Raw genomic sequence first — 19,749 nt, 5'->3', positions numbered from 1 at the left:
TAGAAGAGTACATTAAAAGAGATTTTCCACTGTGCCCTTGCAGAGGACTACCATATTTTATGGCCTGAGAAGGGAAGACATTTGATGAGCTGTGAATTTGTGTGGGGGTTTTGCAGATACTGCAGGTTTTTTGAAAACCCCCCTTTTCTTTATGCTCGAATTAGAGCTGGCCACTTGGGAAAGTCACGCCTGGCTGAAGGGATGGGAAGGTGGACGTTAGGAGAGCATTAGTATTACAGTGCCTTAACCTCAGTTTTGTCTTCTCCATATGGAGTGCAGTCAAGTGGGAAATTTTAATTAAAAGAGGATTTTGTGCATTTAACTGCTACAGACTCCAAAGTCTTTGTTTTACTCGTTCTGAAATGTTTAGATTTTGAGTGAGGCTGGAAAAAAAAATAAGTCAGGGCACAAGCCTGCTTAGATAGAGCCATTCAAGGCTCAGCCAGTGGTTTGGCTTTGCTGCTTTGGGTCTCAGTATCTCTGTGCCCAGAGGCCAACGCTGTGTCAGCTCATACGATGAGTGGCCATCAAGAAAAGATGTGACCAAGCCGGTGGATGGGCTCGCTCAGAAGTTCTCCTTTCTTCTCTTGGCCATCAGTATGGCTCAGTAACAACTGCTACGATGGGTTGTAGTTAGAAGCAGATTGAAATCAGCTGGGGAATTGCAAGTAGGACAGTATTTCAGTATTTTAGTTTCCCTTTCTGTGAGATAGGGAGGGTGCTTCTGCCCTTGCTCACATGGTGTTTTGAGATGTACAGATGAACAGAGCTGTTGCTACTATTATCACGCATTAGAGAGTCTTTAGGTCTCTTTACATTTTTTTAAGACTTATTCCTGTAGTGTTTACAAGGGTCCAGTGATAAATCAGATTTTGTTTCTAGTAAATAAACTAGCTAGGCAAACATCGCTGTTTTCTTGGTAAAGCACAGCATTGAGTGAAGTCCTTGCCCGAAAATGATTCATCCCATGTGTTTTTCAAAATGCCAGAAAATCCTCAGGTTGCTGGATCAAAAAAAAAATTGCTGTTTGAAATGTGACCTACCGGGTATTTCATTTCTGACAATGCATGTTCATAGGTGCTGGGGAAACTTAACTCTCACGACCCTGAAATCATTTGCAGGCCTCCAGGGAGCTAAGGGCAGGCATTAGGTAAAGAGCTAAATTATATCAGAACTGATACAGACCCACTGTGGGGTCATTGATGTCCGTACAAAGCAGTGTGTGCTGACACATGGTCTGGTGCTGTGGAGACATTTGTTTTTCTTATGTTTACCTCCTTAGGCCACACATAGACCATTAAAGCTCAGATTCTCTGAGCCAACAGTAGGAATCGTTTTTGTTCTCAAAGATTTTGGGTTGGATGGATTGGTGCACAGGTGGTTTTACACTGAGCAGACACACACTGGGTTTCAGACATGCCTGCTGCAAACTCCTTTCATTTTCATTTTCCATTAAATTCAGGATGCAGGGAGTGACACATGCTTTGGCGCAGCCTTGGTGGAAAGGATTTGGCTCAAAGCCCAAGTGCGGTTTCAGAGGAGACCTCTGAGGTCAACCAGGAACATTTAAACTAGCTGCAGCTTCAGACAGAGGCATCATCTTGGCATGTTGATTAGCTCTGGGACCTCTTCTCATTTGATCTACCACATACTCTTGTGCATCCTTGAGCCTAAGTTGGCACTTGTAGCAGCTTTTGCCTGTGCATCGCTGACTTGTATCCACTGAGGTCAAGGACTGCAGCCCATGCACAGTGTTGGTTTTGTCTCTCCTTAGGTTCTTAGCATGGTGATCAATGCAGCCTACAAGCCAGGGAGTGTTTTACGGGAACTGCAGCTCGTGGAAGACCCTCAGTGGAATTTCCAAGAGGAAACACTCAAAGCAAAGTAAGTCTTTTATGCATGCTCTTTTCTTTGGTACCTTCAAAAAAATGGAACTGTCTAGAAAAAAAATGAAAGAACAAAAGTTTTTATTATTGCGGAAGTTTTATTTTGTTATTTTGCTTCAAGGAATTATTTGGCTTGTTCTGGAGCCACTTAAGAAGTGAAGTATTCACCTGAGCATTTCATTTCTTTTGTCTTCTTTTTCGAGCAGCCATTTGGATTTCGAAGAAAAATGCAATGTTTGTTCAGCAAAGTCCTGACTTTATGATAAGCTACTCCTATGAACTTGGCTATTATTGAATTCAGTCAGTTCAAGGCTTTTCTAAACGTAGCTGTATTACTGCTTTTAATATAGAGCCTGTCACTCTACTGCAGAAAGATCTAGCAAGAATTAATCTCTGGAAGAAAGAAATACAAAAATATTGCATACAAAATAGTACTGACACATTTTTAAGCAGGAGAGCGATTGGAACAAAATACTAAGAGGTCTGACATCCAGACCAAGATTTGATGTCTTTCTATGTTATATACTAGAATATGTAATATATAAGTAAGTTTTGTGTCTCTGTTTTGTGTCTATAAAATACTAGATGTACCAGCAAAAGCTTTTTATTTCCCTTACAACTTAAACATATGCTCCTTGAATTCATTTTTTATGTAATATGTACACTAGTTAGGATATATTCCTGCAACCATTATTCCTTGTAAAGAGGGTTGTCTCTCCACAGTACCTCCAAAGAACAATTATTCCCATTTTGTTGACATATGCCAGCAATGTTTTTTGAAGACATCTCTCGCTATTGACTGGCTTAGATGCCTTAAATTTTCGAGTGCTAAAGTTAAATGTGTTGAATTTCACTGCTTGTACTGAAGTCTGTTACTCCCTTTTTTAAGACATGCAATTAGCTTTTGATTGTTTGAAATGGTTGGCTCTCAATTATGACATTATTGATTTCTATTGTATGTGATCTTTGGCTATGCAGACATTACAGAAAGCTTATGTGTTTTCTGATTGAGGGAGAGAATTGAGAACCTTTTACTCCGCAAACTCAGAAACCCTCCTTCTGAAGGAGGACTGCAAATGGAAATGAGAGATTACTAGAAAACCTGAATTTTAATTTGCTTCTATTACCTGTGTGGTAGTCATATTTTTGGTGTTATTCAAATGAAATTTTGCGTATGAAAGATCCAAAGATCATTTTTGCACATGCATATTTTCATTAAAAATAAGTCTTCATCTATGAGCTTTTTTTCATTGATGTCAGGCTCCACCATCTTATTCTGACAAATACCAGATGCAGCAATCTTGCCGGTACGTAGCAGTTGTGAAACTGAGTTACCCATCCTCACCTTAATGTCCTATCCTTCATCTCCCCTACCTTCCCCCCAGCACTTCTATCCATTCATTCCCATGTCCTTTTTTTTCCACCCATCTATTCAGCAGGGATCCTAACCTCCCAGATTGTATCTTATGTTTCTATAGTCCTCCAGATAAAACTATATGAATCCTTTCCAGCAAAGAGATTTACATTTCATGTTGGGCACAGGTGGTGAATGTGTTGCTCTACATTCACTGTCCTGCGAGGAGGCAGCGAGTCGAACAGCATCTTTCCGCTTTGTGAAGATGAAATATTTTCCCCAGGGACTGTTGCAGGCTCAAAGCAGTGGCAGCAAGTTTTACAGTGACTTCTAAGCATAGATATATATTCTAACCTCAGCACAGCATTTTACTTTGGGTAGTAGAGAGACAGAGATTTTGAGTCCGTACTATGTTACAGTAGTTATGTGGTTTCACTGGGGCTGTTTCATTGAGAAATCTTCTGGGGTTTTAGTTGCATCTGGTTATGCAGAAACATCAAAAAGAACAAGCTCATGGAATCAGCTAACCCAGGATGTGCAAAGTGACACATGACATGTTACATCAGGTATGACACTTGTGTGTGCTCCTGAATTTTAATCAGAGACCTGTAATGAGGAAACGTCTGTCTACGCTGACTTCCAACCATGCTGGCTCCCAATGGAATCTTGCTGCTAATGATGACAGCTCTACAGCCAGCTGGAGCGTTTGCGCTGTAATGTGACATGTCGTGTCGTCGCCTTCCTTCTGATGTGAGCTGGCACCTCCTTGGATCTTGACAATGTTGTTGTTTGTTTGTAGCGATGGTTGCAGCAGGGTAGAGCAAAGGGGAGTGAGGAGAAAGGTGACGACAAGGCCGTTCTTTCTTACCAGCTTGAACTCGAAGCTGTTCCCAGCCAGGAATGCATTATTGCAGTCCTAGGGCAACGTTCATTCAGTTGACTCTGCTGTCACATGAATGACCAGTGTGGAATCAATTACACCAGCCTTGCCATGGAAGTAAACAGTTTAGGTTGTCCCAACAGATGTGTTTGCACAGTGTGACGGCAGTCGCTTCCCATCAGCACTGCTGACTCTCTCTGAAAATAGTCAGACCTGATTTACTGGTGATGATGAGCTAGAAATGTCACTCCTGATCCCCTGAATTCCCAAGAGCTGTGGGCATTCAGTCCTTATAACTTCGATGGTTTAATTTCAGTATCTGAGTCCAGATTTTCTGTCCTGATCTTGTACACAAAGGCTCAAAGACCTTTACTCTTTCTCAGGGCTTTTATTGCTGCAGTTGCAAGCCAGACTGCAGGGAGCTCCTTCACTTTTTGCAATACTTAGGTAAGACCAGTGTATGCAGAGTGTTTGTCTTCTGTGAAGCCCAATTAGTCAAAATTAAAAGAAGGCGGAAAAAAAAAAGAGGATATTTCTGAACATCTCATTATCTGAAATTCTGAGACCTGCCCAAAACTAGTAGCTGAATTCCAGGAATATTAACTTGTATTCTCAGAAAGCATTGCTTATTTATGAGGGTATATTTCAAAGAAAGTCTTTTACTCTTTGAATCTTGCTTTACAAGATTTCCTTTCATCTGGGATGAATGATGCTAAGGTACTTTATGCCGCCTTTGCTTCAGTCTTTGCTGACTCTCAGGCCTCCCAGGTCCCTGACACCGAGGGAATGGCGCATTACTCCTAGCAGATGAAAAAGGAGTTGGAGACTGCATAAGACACCAGTCCATGTGATTAGATGAGATGCAGCCATGCCTGCCTGGGGGAACTGGACAAGGTCATTGCAGGGCCAATGTCCGTTGTCTTTGAAAGGTCATGATGATGAGGAAGGCTTCCTGATGTCTGAAGGAAGACAAGCATCCGTCTTCAAGAAGTGCAAGAAAATAAAGTACTTAGAGGCTGGTGAGCCTAAACTCAATCCATGGAGGGATTCTGAGGCAAATCCTGCTAGAAGCCATTGCTAAGAATATGCAGGACCAAAGGGTGATTTGGAAAGCCAGCATGGATTTGCCAAGGGTAAGCTGTGCCTGCTATTAGATTGGTTTGGTAGATGAGAGAAGCTCACTGGAGGTTTTTTACATTGGGTTTAGTGAGGTTTTCAACACAGTCTCCCATACTATCCTTATAGGCAAACTGTAGAGATATGGATTGGGTCAGTCCGTGATAAGTTGAATGGAAAACTGATTGGACAACTGTACTCAAGGGATTACAGTCAGTGATGTGAAATCCAAGTGGCAGCTGGTTATTCGCAGCCCTTCTCAAAATCAATACTAATCTATAGCTCATATCATTTAGTTCGCTTTCTACATCAGCTTCGCCTTCTGTGCCAAGTGCTGGAGCTAGAAGTTGTCAGGACCAGTGGAATGACTTTTTTTGACCATAATCAGGAGGAGACTTAGCCAGACATGTCCTTACTCCTTACAACTAGCACAGTGCAGTGCCAGGGACCTTGCTGAAATTTATTTTCAAGAGTACAGGATCTCACCGGACAATTAAATATGCTTGGAGGAAGGTCACCACCACATTTTTGATTATATTACCTAGGATGTTCAGATTTGTGAAATCCTTAGCATCTTGGATACCTTGCGTTGCTCCAAAGATACAGGTATTTTGATGAAAACTTTAGACGTTACAATCATTGTCAGTCCCACTGGCCCATATAGGCAGGTTCTTATTCAACCATAATGAAGCAGATGTTAAAGATCTCGGACACTGCACTGGTGAGATACTTCTGGTAGATGCAGGGAGACTGTGGTTGTGTGCTGTGGCTGGTTGACTTTTCCCAGGAGATTTCTGATATTGGGCTGACTTGGAGCAAATAAGACAAATTGGAAATTTATTGCATGAGAACAGATGGGACTTTCTAATTCTACAAAGGAAATTGAGGCTCTTAGATGTTTAATTACTCAAAACAGTCTCAAAGGTTCTCAGAAGTGTGGTCTGTATCTTTATGTTGATCTAAAAAAAATCAACATAACTAACATTTAGTGGGCAATGTTCCTGTTGGAAGTGTCTTCAGCACAAGACTTCATGTCATGGCACAACAGTCTGTAACTGCTGCTGCTAGGTGACATTTTGTTCTCATGAACTTCTGTTTTATTGCCAAAAGAAGGTTCCAAATAAGAGTAAGTATAATATTTCCAGCAAGATGTTACTAGCTGAATAATATTGCTGATGGGTTAGCAAAGATTTTGGAGTGTATTTTTCCTGGGAATAATTTCAGCCGCTAGGGTTTCTCCCAACTTTTGGTGTTTGTGGACCGAGAGAAGGGGGAACGGAAGAGGAATATATATTGGCTTTAGGTGAAAAATCCCTTTTTTAAAGGAAGAGTGATTTCCAAGAAAGCTTAAATGTGATGCTTGACATAGCTGTTTTTGAGGACTTAGCACTGCTGTACTGTGCATGCAAGTTGCTTGCAGCTTAAAAGTGGGAAGACTGGAGTCTTAGTATGAAAGTATCAATAGGAATATCAATTGTAAACATTTTTTTGAATGACGCTAGTGGAAAAAGGTTTTCAGCTTTTATCTTAGGAGCTCTTTCCACAGGGCGTCTTAAATAAGCTCAGATTATGTTTAGTGGTGTTTGTGTTAAAAGGCTTTGGAATGAAAGAAAAATGGAAAATATTAGTAGATAACTGGTTTATAGTTGAAAGAGGTGCTGCCGAGGCTAAAATTGTGTGGGTGTTTTTTTTTTTTTTTTTTTTTTTTTTGTGGCCAGTACTAATACCTTGGGTTATTGAGAGTCATTCCTCCAGTCATGCTGATCTCCATTCTGCCATCCTTCCTATTAGTCACTATGTGCAATATGTGCTTTGCCTTCAAAGCAGTCTGCAAAATCAGTTTTTCATTTTATCAGCTTCATCTTTTTTCTTTTGCCAATCGCTCTAGTGCAGTGTGACCTTTCTGGATAGCCAAACACTAAAGGAAGTATAAAGTTAGAAAAAGTGAGCCATCCTTGAATAACACCCAGGTATTATCAGGTAGCTTAGCTTGTAAGAAAGAAGATAAGAGGCAATTCGATTGCATTGCTTTGCAGGGAAGCAAGACCAGATGTGGTCTTTTCATTCTAGTAGTAAAAGTCAGAACAAGGGCATATAAATATAAGTTAAATCAAGACACGTCCAGATTTAAAATGAAGCATAGGCTTACAGGTATAGATGTTCCTGCTGCCCAGTAATGTAATGAATGCTTCCAGCTTTAGAGAGAAGCTGGTGGTTTTCTGGAATTGATGCTTTCATCCAACTAAAGTTGTTGGGGTTCAGTTGAAGGTACCAGAAGGAAGTTCTGCAGCCTGTTGCAGGAGTCTGACTTGCTGACCTAAGGAGTTAGGCAGTTGTTTAATGGCTGCTGGAGAATTAATAAGGACAGGAGTCTTTTCAAATGTATTGAAAAGAAGTGTAAGGCCTTCATAAGGATGCATATTTAAATGTCTGTGGAAATCATATTAGGTTTTGCCAAAGCTTCTTTAGCCAGCCTATCTATGAAGAATTTTTTTCTCATTGGGAAGTTGGGATAAAAGTGCTCTTTTCTGTATTGGAAGTAGCACTTCTTCCATTGTATATCATCTGTCCAGTTCTGATGGGGTGCATGAGACTTGGCTCATTAACTATTTAATGAATCCAGGATTGACTTCGTGACCTGGGATCTTGTTTCTTAGTGAAACCTTCAGAGAGAGGGAAGGGGGTCCAAGGAGGATGATGCATTTCTTAACTCTCTGGTCATGGCTCTCTTGTTTTATCTTCTTCTCTTCTTCTTCTTCTATACTGGACTATCAGCAACTGCTTCCCTGTTAGCAGGGGATCTTAATGCAGTAGTGTTTTCCCCATTTTACCTGAAGACTGCAATTGTCTTTCATGGTTTCTAAGCCAGTAATCTCTCTTTTTCACTCCCTTCCCCCGCCCTGCTTTCTTTTATGTGTTATTTTTCTGTCTTCTGAGCACATTTATAATGCCTTAACACCAGGCACTCACATGATTGTCTCTTATGTCGTATTCCTCGGGATGCATAAGAGATGTTTTAAAAACCTTATCTAGCTGTTTACAATAGCTTGGTGCTGCTGTTTAATAAATTATGGGGATAATTGGTTTTTCAGAGGTCACATCTCCAATGTATTACAGCAGGGATGTAACTGTATCTCTCTTAGCCATTTATCGCTCAAAAACACTTCATATAGTACACCAAAATAAATGTTTTAGTAGCACATGGATAACAAATTTCAAGACAAGCCTTGCACTGCAGCTCTCTGCTCTAAGTATTCCTGTCAGGAGTCACTGTTCTAGGGCCTGTTCCTGCAGCCCAGTTAAACATCAAGAGACTCCGGATTAGTTCCTGAGGCTTTGTACTGCATTGATCTCATATGGGGATCAGGTGACTTTACCCCTATAGCTGACAGCTCAGTTTTAGCTGGACGCTTATACCCAGTTTGGATAGACCAGGCTAAAGCTTTTCACAGTATGGGGATGGCACATTTGTGCATCACTGGCAGAGGACAGAAAGCGAAGATCCTTGCAGCTATTGACAAGTCTGGTGACAAGTCGCTGGGTGAAGCTGAGAGCTGAATTTCCCCTTATTTCTTCCTGATCCCCGCCATGAAAAGTATCTGGATTACTGAAGTCACTTTGTGCTCAGTTTGTCCTCCCTGTAGGATGTGTTGGGAGAGCTGCCTCAAGAAAGATGGAGAAGACCAGAGGTGTAGGTGGAGGCGTACAGAGACAGTCTCCAGTACAGCCCAAGCTTGGGATGGTGAATAACCAAGTAGTTCTGCAAGTTGGATATGCTTCTCATAGCAGGTCAGCCTATAAGGCCCTCTCCCAAACACCATGAGGCAATCTTGAAGATCCATCGGCTTGTGGTATGACTGTACATGGGCATTATCACCACCAACTGTACTCTGAGCTTACTCTTGTCACGTCTCCAGTTAAATCCAGGCTGTATGTGCATTTCTCCCCAAACAACAACCACACCTCAGCTTCCAGCATCATTTTATCCTTCCTTTCCTTGTTCAGGTCTATCTGTCTGAAACAGAGTCACTAAAACAAGTGCTTTCCTCCTAAAGAAAAAGCTCTTCCAGAAGTCATCAGGGATGTGGCCCATCTAACAGAGGGCAGAGCCTAATCTGTAGCATTGAAGGTCATGGCTTGATTGGTGACCTGAGATGTTGTTATACTCTTTCCTAGATACAGGGGGAAGACATACAGGGCAACGGTTAAGATTGTGCGAACGTCAGATCAGGTAGCAGATTTCTGCAGAAGAGTCTGTGCAAAGCTGGAGTGCTGTCCCAACCTTTTCAGTCCTGTCTTGGTGGCCGAAGTCTGCCCGGAGAACTGTTCCATTCATACCAAAACCAAGTACAGTAAGTATTAGATGTAATGCTTCTGGTTGCTAGCTGAGAATCAGAGCATGAGTTGTGTCAAGTGTTAGTACTGAGTGTGAGTTACCTCACCAAATTAGATATGTCCAAAAGAGTTATTTAATCCTGACCAAGTCAGTATGGGCTCCATTACTAGTTGTAGCCAAGAAATGGGCATCCTCAGAAAATAGTACATATCACTCCTACCTACTATATTTATGCGAAAGTCACTCTTTTGGTCTTCCTATTAAAAGTCAAATTTGGAAGTGCTGCCTTCTCTTTGTATATAAAGATAAAATACAGGGTGTATATAAAAGGAACGTGCAGCAGCCACTGAGTTTTAAACAACTACGTCTCAGATATGTGCACTGTGAGGTGAATCCTCTCCTCCTATTTAGCAAAGAGTTTTCATCACATGTATCAGCACATGCCAGTGTAACAACGACAAGGCTTCTAGAAGGAGTTTGTTAGCATTGACCTCTGGGTACCCAGAGTTTAATATTTAAGCACATGCCTACCTATTCAGGAATGCTGATGTTAAGCATGTGTTCAACACTCACTATTGCTGGTGTTAGATAAAGTAGCTCTTTAGCAGGTTACAAAAGTGGAAGTGGGTGCTGTTCATCTCACACACAACTTGTAAGAAGCTAAACTGAATGTTTTAAGAGAAATTGATCCTGTTCCGTACCAGGGCAAAAGAAGACATGGGCCCAGGGATAGATTCAGATCACCAGATGTGGATTTCTGTAGGAGTCTCCGCTTGAGTTAGTCTCTAGACTCCAACTCCATTGAGTGGAGAGCTAGAGGAGCTCATCCAGGAGAGCACAGACTGTGGTTCTTATCCCAAAGTTGATGTCTGTGTACTTGGTCAGAGGAGTCATGTCTTAAACTTGACTGACTGTATTGGCAAAAGGTTCAGTTGCCTATACATGGGTGCCAAGAGTGTCCTAGATACCCCAACCTGACCTACCTGATGTGGATTTACCCTAGACCTCCTGTAGGTTGACCTCTGCCAACCTTAGGGGATGCTGTGGAGCATTTCACATGGCAGCCGAACCAAGCCCTTAGCATAAGGCCAGAGGACACTCATCTCCTGTGTGCTGAATGTTATTTCAGCTTGGTCCAAGAAATATTTGAAGGCAATAAAAACCCAGTCCTCCATATACTGAACAAACATACATAATTCATAGTTGCCTGCCTTGTACTGCAACCATCAGCAACCAAAAGTGTACCTAAGACTTAACTCATGCTGAAGGTCAGATCTGAAACATGTAGACCCCTTTCCCTCCAGATTGTTCCCTAGCTTAGAGGAAGCTTTGCCTAAGTACACATAGTAGTAGAGTTAAATTCAGAACTTCTCAGCAATAAATGTGTATACATAAGAGCTCTAACACTTCACACTAGTTCAAGATGAGGTCCTGTATTTGAACTAGATTTTTTTTTCTGAACTCAGGTATTTTAAAGTTCCTTGTAAAAGTGCAGCTAGAGTGTGATATTTAATCAGTAGTGAGAAGCAATATAAAGTTCCCTTCTTTTGATGGCTAGAGTTTTTAATGAGTGTTCTGCTTTCATTTCTCTAGCTTATTATTATGGGAAGAGGAAAAAAATCATTAAGCCGCCAATTGGGGAAAATAACAGCATAAAAAGTGGGCATGTCAAGCCAGCCAGACGCAGGAAAAGGCGGAAATCCATCTTTGTGCAGAAGAAAAGGAGGACGTCAGCTGTCGATTCGAACGCTGCAGGCTCCGCAGAGGTAGATGCTGATAAATCAGCAATGCCCTTGGGGCTTTTTTGTCCCCCATCCACATATCCCCTTAGGGAGAGCTCTCAGCAAACCCCAACACTTCACTCTCCTGTTTTGAATCCCTCCTTAGCACCCTATTGCAAGGATCATGTAGGTGTTTCGAGGACACTTTGGAGACTTAGCCCATGCTTGTTCCTGAATTAAAAGTAGAGCAGGTGCTCACAAGGTCCTTCATTGTACTCTGGATTCAGAGGTTTCCAAATACTTGATAGTATATTAAGCATTCTGATTAAGCATTTGTTGTGCTGATCAGTTACATGCTGTCTGATTTTATAACCTCAATGTTTGTGCAGCATCTAGCACCATGGAGTAGGTCCGAGATCCATGTCCAAGATCTCCAAGTATTATAATATTGCAAATGACATCCCTTAGGTCATCGGGGTTTCCAGGGCCCTTATTTTTTCCTTTATTTGTAAGATTTCGGGATTGTAACACCGAACAACAGAAGCACTAGGAGGTTTAGAAATCAAGCAAAGGGTTTGCATCCCAAATTTGAAGCTTCAATCTCACCAAGACTTCGTATGAGCTAGAAGCAGGAAAATCAAGTGAAATCCTGTGTTCCGGAATGTACTGAAATGCCAGCTGAGCAATTCCTTCTATTCACTTGTACATCTTAATGGTTTTAAAAGGCACCAACATTTCCTTCCTTTCAATAGGAATGGCACCCATGATTCTTCGGAGCAAGGGGAAGGTTTAAAATCAAGCGTGTTTCGGGTTTTCTTTCACCTTGAGCAACCTGAGTTTTGTTTTATCCTTTCAGTGGTTTCCATTTCCCATTCGCTTGCACCTCGATGGTGTCATCAGGTTCGAGATGCAGGCACAGCAGAGCAACATTTCGTGCGTGATAAGTTATTGCCATTGACCTTTTGTTAGAAACAAAAGAAGGATCTATTCACTGTGTATTTTTAGTTTTCCATTTTGTAAGAAATCTAAACTAGGGACTAATCTACTTAGCACCGTAGTAAAAAAGAGGTAATTCCGTTAGTTAAAATAAATGTTACTGTGGGGTGACGTGTGCTCAGGCATACAGTTTGACCTGGTACCTCTCGATGTGCCGTTGTATTAATCTCCAGGCCTGGATGTCGTTTCTCTGATGCTCTTTTTGCAGGAAAGCGAAGAGGATGAGGCAGATGCAATGGAGGATGAGACGGGGAGCGAGGAAACCAGCTCCGAGCTCCGCGATGACCAGACGGACACCTCGTCCGCCGAGGTGCCCTCTGCACGGCCGCGGCGCGCCGTCACGCTGCGGAGCAGCGCCGAGTCGGACCGACCCGCTCCCACCGAGAGGGCCCGGAGGAGCCGGAAATCCCAATCTCTCTCCTACAGTGAGGGAGGGAAGTGCCCTCAAGTCAAGGAAGTGAGTATGGCAACAGACTCGTCATGTTCACCCCTAATTAATGGCGTTATTTTCTCTAAACTGACCTTGGGTGTCGAGGTTGATAAGAGCATCTCTGCTCTGCTTGAGTAGTCCTCAGTCCTGTAGTTTTCTTTACAAGAGCTTTTGGCTTTTGTAGGAAATGAAAGCAGAAGAGGAAGAGAAACTCATCCTGGACAGTAATCCATTGGAATGGACTGTGACTGATGTCGTGAGGTTTATCAAACTGACTGACTGTGCGCCACTTGCCAAGATATTTCAGGAGCAGGTAGATGTTTCTGTGTAACACTTCATCTGCATGGTGCTTGTTTGCATGTCAAAAAAAAAAAAAAAAAAAAAAAAAAAGAAAAGACAGGACATACTACATTGCTAGCTGGGCCCAGGACATCAGCAAAGACTGTGACCAGATTTCACATCCACTCTAAGCTACGGCACAAAAATTGAGAAAGCAGGGAAACCTTTGTGTATTAGTGCTAGAGATTTGGCAGAGATTTGGCAAATCCTCAGGGCAGAAACTTCTCAAAGTCCTTATGAAAAGGAGGAGGTTTAAGCTTTTGTTGCCCATGGCAAGGTCCCACAAAAGCGTCCTGGTGTCAAGTAGGCATCTCAGTGTACCAAAAGGTAGTGGTTGTTTGCTACAAGTTATCATGAAGCTATAAGATAAATATAGAGGCAGCTATTCTTTATGTAATGAGTAATGGCCATTACTGATCAATTTGAAAGCGAAGGGGCAACTCCAGGAAGTCCATAGATAGAAAGATCCATTTCTTAGACCAAGAGTGGTCAATTAGGCTGCAGTCAGCTGCACTCGAGCTCTTAAGAATAAGATAATGAAGCCAGCAGAAATCTATCATAAAAGGACATTTTTTTTTTCTGGGGTACCGGCTCAGGAAGTTTGGGACATAATTGGGTCTGAGGGTCTGGACGTGACCTCTGTGACCTTCCCCTTGTCTCAGTTCCTCATCTGTAAAATGGAACTGGTCAGATCTCCAGGGTGCCTATGGTATATGCTCAGAAATTCAGAGTCTGGGAGGTTTTTCCCAAACTGGGGAAGAACTGAGAACCTAAGGAGCAATCTTAGACAACTTCTGAAAAGGCATCAGGCATCCCAGAGGGATGGGCAACATCAAAGTGCGGACAGTTCATTAAGAAAAAAGCGGAGGACAAAATGTTGCACAAAAAAAGTCTAATTTTGAGGGCAGGATTCCTTGCTCGCCTCTGCACCCTAGTTCCCCCAGCAAAGCTGCTATCACTGTTTCTCCTTTCCCAGGACATTGATGGCCAAGCCCTCCTGCTGCTGACGCTGCCCACGGTGCAAGAGTGCATGGAGCTGAAGCTGGGGCCGGCCATCAAGCTGTGTCACCAGATCGAGCGAGTGAAAGTGGCTTTCTATGCACAATACGCCAACTGACTACGCTCCTCCGTTCCTCTCCGCTCCCTTTTTCATCCTCTCTTTTTTTTTTCTTTTTTTTTTTCTGAAAATACATGGAATCAGAAGCACTGGGAAGTAGCTTGTTTTTTAAGAAAAGAAAACTAGCAAGAAATTGAATTATTTTTTCTGCATTTGCAAAGCACACTGAGAGATTGTTGGCATCTTTTCTTCGCTAATCTGTTGGGCTGAGGTGTTTAGGTCGCTGTGGATCAGATGACTTGTTGCTTTTTGTTTGTTTGTTTTTAAACAAATCCGACCAACTTTGGCTACCAGTGGCAGGCACTTTCCCAAGGGACAACGGTTGGACATTCCCGGCTGTTGATGGTTTGTCTAGGACACAAACTATCCTTTCAGCCAACCCTGACACACTTCTTTCATATTGAAATGTAAGTGACCATTTTCAACATTACCCAGGGTTTACTGCAAATTTGATCTTGGTGATCAATGGGCTTTTTTTTTTTTTTTTCCCCTCCATCTCTGGTCACAGAAACCAGCTAAACTGGGACTTACTCCAAACAGGCTTGGGGTTTCCGTCCACATTGCAGGGGTACACGATGCTTCCTCCTCTCCTTCCGAACATGTGTCAAGTCTCGGTTCACAACTACTCTGCAAAGGCTCTGGCAACACGTTGGTGTGAAGTTCATCCCAAAGCAAGAACCAAACTTGGGACCAAGCCTGAATTTTGCTCTGGCTTTAAGGTGCAAGTGAATCCGTCTCTCAGAAAGCAAAATGGATGGTTCTTGTTAAGGTTTAGCCAGATTTCGTGGGAAAGCACTGCTTTCAGCAGGCTTTGTTGTTGGTTTTTTTTTTTTTTTTTTTTTTTTTTGAAGCTGTAGAGACCCCTTTTCCTGCCCTTCAGGAACTTAGCTTGGGTTTTATATTTGCCCTGGAAATTGTACACAGCTCTGTTTTACAATGCTGTGATGCCAAAGCCCACCCAGGGAAGTCCTCTTCCAAAAGAAATGTCTCTTTAACCCTAAATTTGAACAGCTGCACTTATGGCCAGATAACCATACCTTGAATAGTTGCCAAATGGTGACTGCAAGCCTGGATCAGATCATCCTGCTCAAAATAACTTAGTGACCAACCAGACGAGAGCTGGAGCTTTCCTCTTTATCAATTTCCTCCTTAAATTCTTTAGATTAAAGGTGGAAAATCTCAGAAAGAAATAAAATCCCGGAATACATCTGAATCTGCCCTAGAGCATGTGTTAGGCAAGAAATATTGTCTATATCTGCAATACATCACTGGGGACTTTATGATCCATCTTTCAGTGATTTTCCTGATTTGTCGCTCAAAAATTTGATGGATCCTACTGCTGCAGGCTTGGCCAGCTCCTGCAGACTTCACTGGAAGTTTTCTGAAGTGGAAGACCAGCAGGACTGGGTCTGGGCTCAGCTGTTTGCTTCCTCTTGGTATGAAGTTCAAATCAGAGGAAAAGAAAAGATGTGGTCACCTCTGCGCTTAAGAGGTTTCCTCCACTTCTCCAAAAGCCAAGAATAAAGAGGCGTGCAGTGGTGCAGACATTCAAAACTTGTGTTTTAGACTGGACTAACTACTGAACAGCAGCAGTGGACTGCACCCACACACTTGGTTTGATAATTGCTTGGATTCCCTTTCAGATTCCTAAAAAGTTGCTCCTTGTAGGGACAACTGAAGACAGAAGGATTCTGTCTGGCAAAAAAAAGAGTATGGCTGAGGGAAATGAGGATGCTTCTCCCAGGACCTCTGTGCTTCAGCCCAGTCCTTTCCAAGGCTGGTTTAACTCTGAGCCAGCAGATGATAGCTCCCACAAGACTGCTGTCAGGAAAACCAGAATACGAGAACATTTCAAGGAAGAAAATCTGCCTTTTTGAGCATCCTGGCAGTGAACCTTTATTGCCAAGTCCACTTCTCTCTGAGAATCCCCCTCTAATGTTCCTCAGAGTTTATGGCTGCTCAGATTTGTCAGAGACATTAATGCTTCCTGGCACATGTTGGAAGAACTTCAGTGTTTTCTCCGTTAACCTTGTAACTGTAGATATTCCTATGGCAGCTAAGTACTCACGGAAGCACGACTGGGGAGCAGACACCTGCAGACTCTGAGAATGACCAACCCTAATGCTGGCCAAGCAGGGGATGGGTGAAGTGTGGAGCTCAATACATGGCAATCTCTACTAATTGTTCAGGGAGGTTAAATCGTATTAAAATCCCACGTATTAAACAAAAAAAAGGATTAATTTTAGGTTGCGACAGCTGTTTTATTTCCTCATGTTTCTTTCTCCTCATCACTCATCTTTCAATTTACTGTTTTTCAGTGTCCTATCATTTATCACTCTCTGTTCCTTTTGGAGAAGATGATAACCTGAAGTCTTTCTTGTACAATTACCTTGTACCTGCTGGGTGATAAATGCTTCGTAACTTTTTTTTTCAGTCTTTAGAATTGAGAGAAAAAGGGAATTGGGCAGATGTTGGCTCTGGCACTGATTGACTTCCAGAAAAGCTGGAGCTGAAGGTCTTCGACAGTTTCTTAAGCAAATGAGAACAGATTGTACATAGTTTAATTGGATACTGTGCTCAGATTGTCATTTAAACCTTGAGCAGAGATTGGAGAGAACTGCTTACTTTTGCCTGCGCTTTTTTTCAGTTCTGGAGAATTTGCAAGATTTTGGGTAATGAACCTCAAAAGCGACATTTAAAACCAGTTTTTGTTAGGGTGAAATAGCACTTCACCAAGTAGAATGATAAGAGTTGTTTCTGGTCTAGCATAGGTTATATTCAGAGCTGGTATAGTTGCATATGCACCGGTCCTGTTGTTGAAATTACATCTTCCACATGTTTGCATCCACGGATGAAGTTTTATTGTATTTTCCAGCTGCAAAAAACCACTACTCTGAAGTGCTAAACACATGATTACCAAGGGCTGAGAAGCAGTCCTGCAGTTGTATTTGCGATGCTGGATGTTGAGCTTCAGCATGTTCACACAGACCACTTTGCTCCCACAAAAAAGGTGTGCAGGCATCCTTTGTTGGCCTCTCTTTCGGCATATTATGAAGGATGAACATTGCTAGAGCTTTGTGCTCTGGAGCACAAGGAAAGGGTTGAGCATATCATGCTTTGATACTTCTGTATTGGCTACTTTTTGGGCCTTTGCTCGGCTTGGTTGAAGAAGTCAAGGGGCTGGTTTCTGCAACCATCTTGGACCCCTCAGCATCTTTCTTAGGCAGAATCCAGCCAGTTATCGGGTTGCAAGCCCTGGAAGATGATGTGAGAATTACACATTTACTTATGATAATGCTCATGCTTTCCTGCTGGTTGTCCCACCTTCCTGTTTTCATCGATGCTTCTCTTCCCATCTACAAGCAAAATTCTCTTTTGGGGTCCCAAGGTCGTCTCTTCTTTGCAGTTCAAAAACACACAGCTCCCCTTCACACTCCATTTTCTCTTAACTGCAAGATGACCAAATTCCTGACTGTTTCTACTTCTCATAGCCTCCCCCAGCTTTGAGAGGGATTTCAGAGGATGCAGGTCAACCTGTAAATCATACACATTAGTCCTTGAAAGTCTGGTCCTGTAGGGTGCAGAGAACCTCTTAGAAATGTTGTGCATCCTCAGCGCTTACTGAAATCAGGGCAAATGGTTACACAACCTGTCTTGAGTGAAGCATCTTTCAATCAGGTGCATGTCCTAGCTGAGACAGCCTGATCTGCATTGCCAGAGGTGTTTGGAGGCCTGCTGGGATTTAAAAACTTCTCAGGAAGTTGGACACACAAAACTCATAACAGTTCAGTGTGGGTAAACAGCTTATTTGCCTTAAATTGGAAAGTCCCCATTCCTTGGCTTTAACCTGAAGTCTTTGGTGGTTAGAAGTCAAAAGGTTTGGAGCAAAATCCATCTCAGCACTTTGAAGCCCAACCAGACACTTGTCAAGCCGCCATACTCAGTATTTGGTCACCCAAAAAGCTGTTCTCAGTCTTTTCAGGACACCAGCTCGAATTTGGTGGAGCTGCAATGCAATTACAAGGTCTTGGAAGCTCAGCACCAAGGGCATTTCAAATGCTTTTTACTTTGATGATGCAGCATGTCTGGAGAATGATGCAGATCAGGCTGTTTCTCCCAGTTTAGTATTCAAGTGCCAAAAAAAAAAAAAAAACAACATGCTGTAAAAGAACACCATTAAAACCAGTTTTATTACATGCATATAAATATTATCTTAAGGGCTCCATTTTGGTGCTAAGGTGTGTCACTCTGTATTTTCCATTGCTTGGAATTACAAAGCTGATTCTCCAAAAATATTTTCTGTAGTTGACAACATGTCTTAATCATTAGGATTTTATATCTTTTTTTAAATTATTACTATTGCAGCTATGGATTTTAATTCAGGTACAGTCAGCGAAAAGGCTCCCTCTAAATCCAGTGAGTTTTGAAAAAGTTTTATACAGTAGATGTATGTAAAAACCCTTTCAAAATGAGTGCATGTAAATTTTCCCTGGATGATATTCTCTATCAAATCAGCTGACCTGTTTAGAGAATCCCTATTACTCAGGACTTCATCTAAAAGTGATAGAAGGCAGTGAAGGGCCCTCATAGAGGTGTGTGGGCTTTGGGACCAGGTCTTCACTGAATTCTTTCGCTTAGAAGTCCAAAGTGTGCAGTTAATTAACATGAAGTTTAAAAAGCTGCTTCTCCCGGAGGGCAGAAATCCAACTGAAATGTGCCAGACTTAATGAGAAAGGGTTCATGTCCTTAGGTGCTCATGGACTCCAAAGAAAGAAGCAGAAACATTTAATATTCTCATTTATTCTTTGCTACGATACTCCAGCAGCAAGTGCAAATGATCTTAATGGCTGCATTTACAATTTGAGCCAAACATCAAAGATCAGAGTTTTACAGACTAGTAGTCTTTTAAATGTCAGCTGTCCCACAGGAGAAGAATCGTTTTGCAGTGATTTGGTGCCACATGTAGGAATTCTCTTGCATGAGAAGACTAATTTGAACTGTTGAGAAACAACATGAGTCATAGATTTAAGTTCTCATGCCCTTTCTTGTGTTTTAGTCTTTGGTGTGAACTCTTACATCAAAGAAGATCTCAAGTTACTTCTTATTTGAAACCGTGGTGGCCTGTAATAGAGCTTTCCAGCATTTAGATCCAGCGTTGTGCTGCTTATGAGCATGGGAGCATGAGTTGACAGGACAGGTGAGATGAGATCTCTCTGCAGAACTTCTTGTCAAATGAGTTCTCTGCTCACATGCTATTGCTGGGCAGGTCACTTTTAGCCTGAATAGCCTAATTCATCTAGGCAGTTGGGCCACATGACAGTTGTCATGTGGCCCATTAGCCACAGATATTCCCAGCCTTAATGCCTGTCAAGGATGTGAGAGATGGAAGGGAACGTTTCAGTGAAGAAGAGGGTTTGATGTTTTGTGTTGGAGATGCCTTCGTGGAGAAGGACATCCTGTGGGAGGAAATTGCAGATGTTGTCCATCAGCATCATTCTTGAAGGCATCTCTGAGTATTGTTCCTAGTAAAAATGCCCTAAGCCCCAGCAGAGGCCAGGTGGAAAGGAAGGAAAG

At 42.2% G+C, this 19,749-nt stretch overlaps 1 protein-coding gene across 2 annotated transcripts in view; it reads left to right on the top strand.

Moving 5' to 3' along the window:
* Positions 1 to 14,206, top strand: part of SFMBT2 (Scm like with four mbt domains 2) — a 92,364-nt gene extending 78,158 nt beyond the window's left edge. For both annotated transcript variants that reach the window (XM_088523970.1, XM_088523971.1), the window contains 6 exons: positions 1,775 to 1,884; positions 9,413 to 9,588; positions 11,166 to 11,338; positions 12,498 to 12,746; positions 12,904 to 13,032; positions 14,035 to 14,206. In XM_088523970.1, coding sequence (XP_088380096.1) covers positions 1,775 to 1,884; positions 9,413 to 9,588; positions 11,166 to 11,338; positions 12,498 to 12,746; positions 12,904 to 13,032; positions 14,035 to 14,175 — 978 coding nt within the window. In that variant the 3' untranslated portion in view covers positions 14,176 to 14,206. The remainder of the gene's footprint in view (positions 1 to 1,774; positions 1,885 to 9,412; positions 9,589 to 11,165; positions 11,339 to 12,497; positions 12,747 to 12,903; positions 13,033 to 14,034) is intronic.
* The last annotated feature ends 5,543 nt before the right edge of the window (positions 14,207 to 19,749 follow it).

This window comes from Tinamus guttatus, unplaced genomic scaffold (assembly GCF_059628265.1).
Source record: "Tinamus guttatus ecotype Peru unplaced genomic scaffold, ASM5962826v1 Tinamus_guttatus_pri_ptg000201l, whole genome shotgun sequence".
Lineage (NCBI taxonomy): Eukaryota > Metazoa > Chordata > Aves > Tinamiformes > Tinamidae > Tinamus > Tinamus guttatus.
This window is presented reverse-complemented; position numbering and strand designations above follow the sequence as displayed.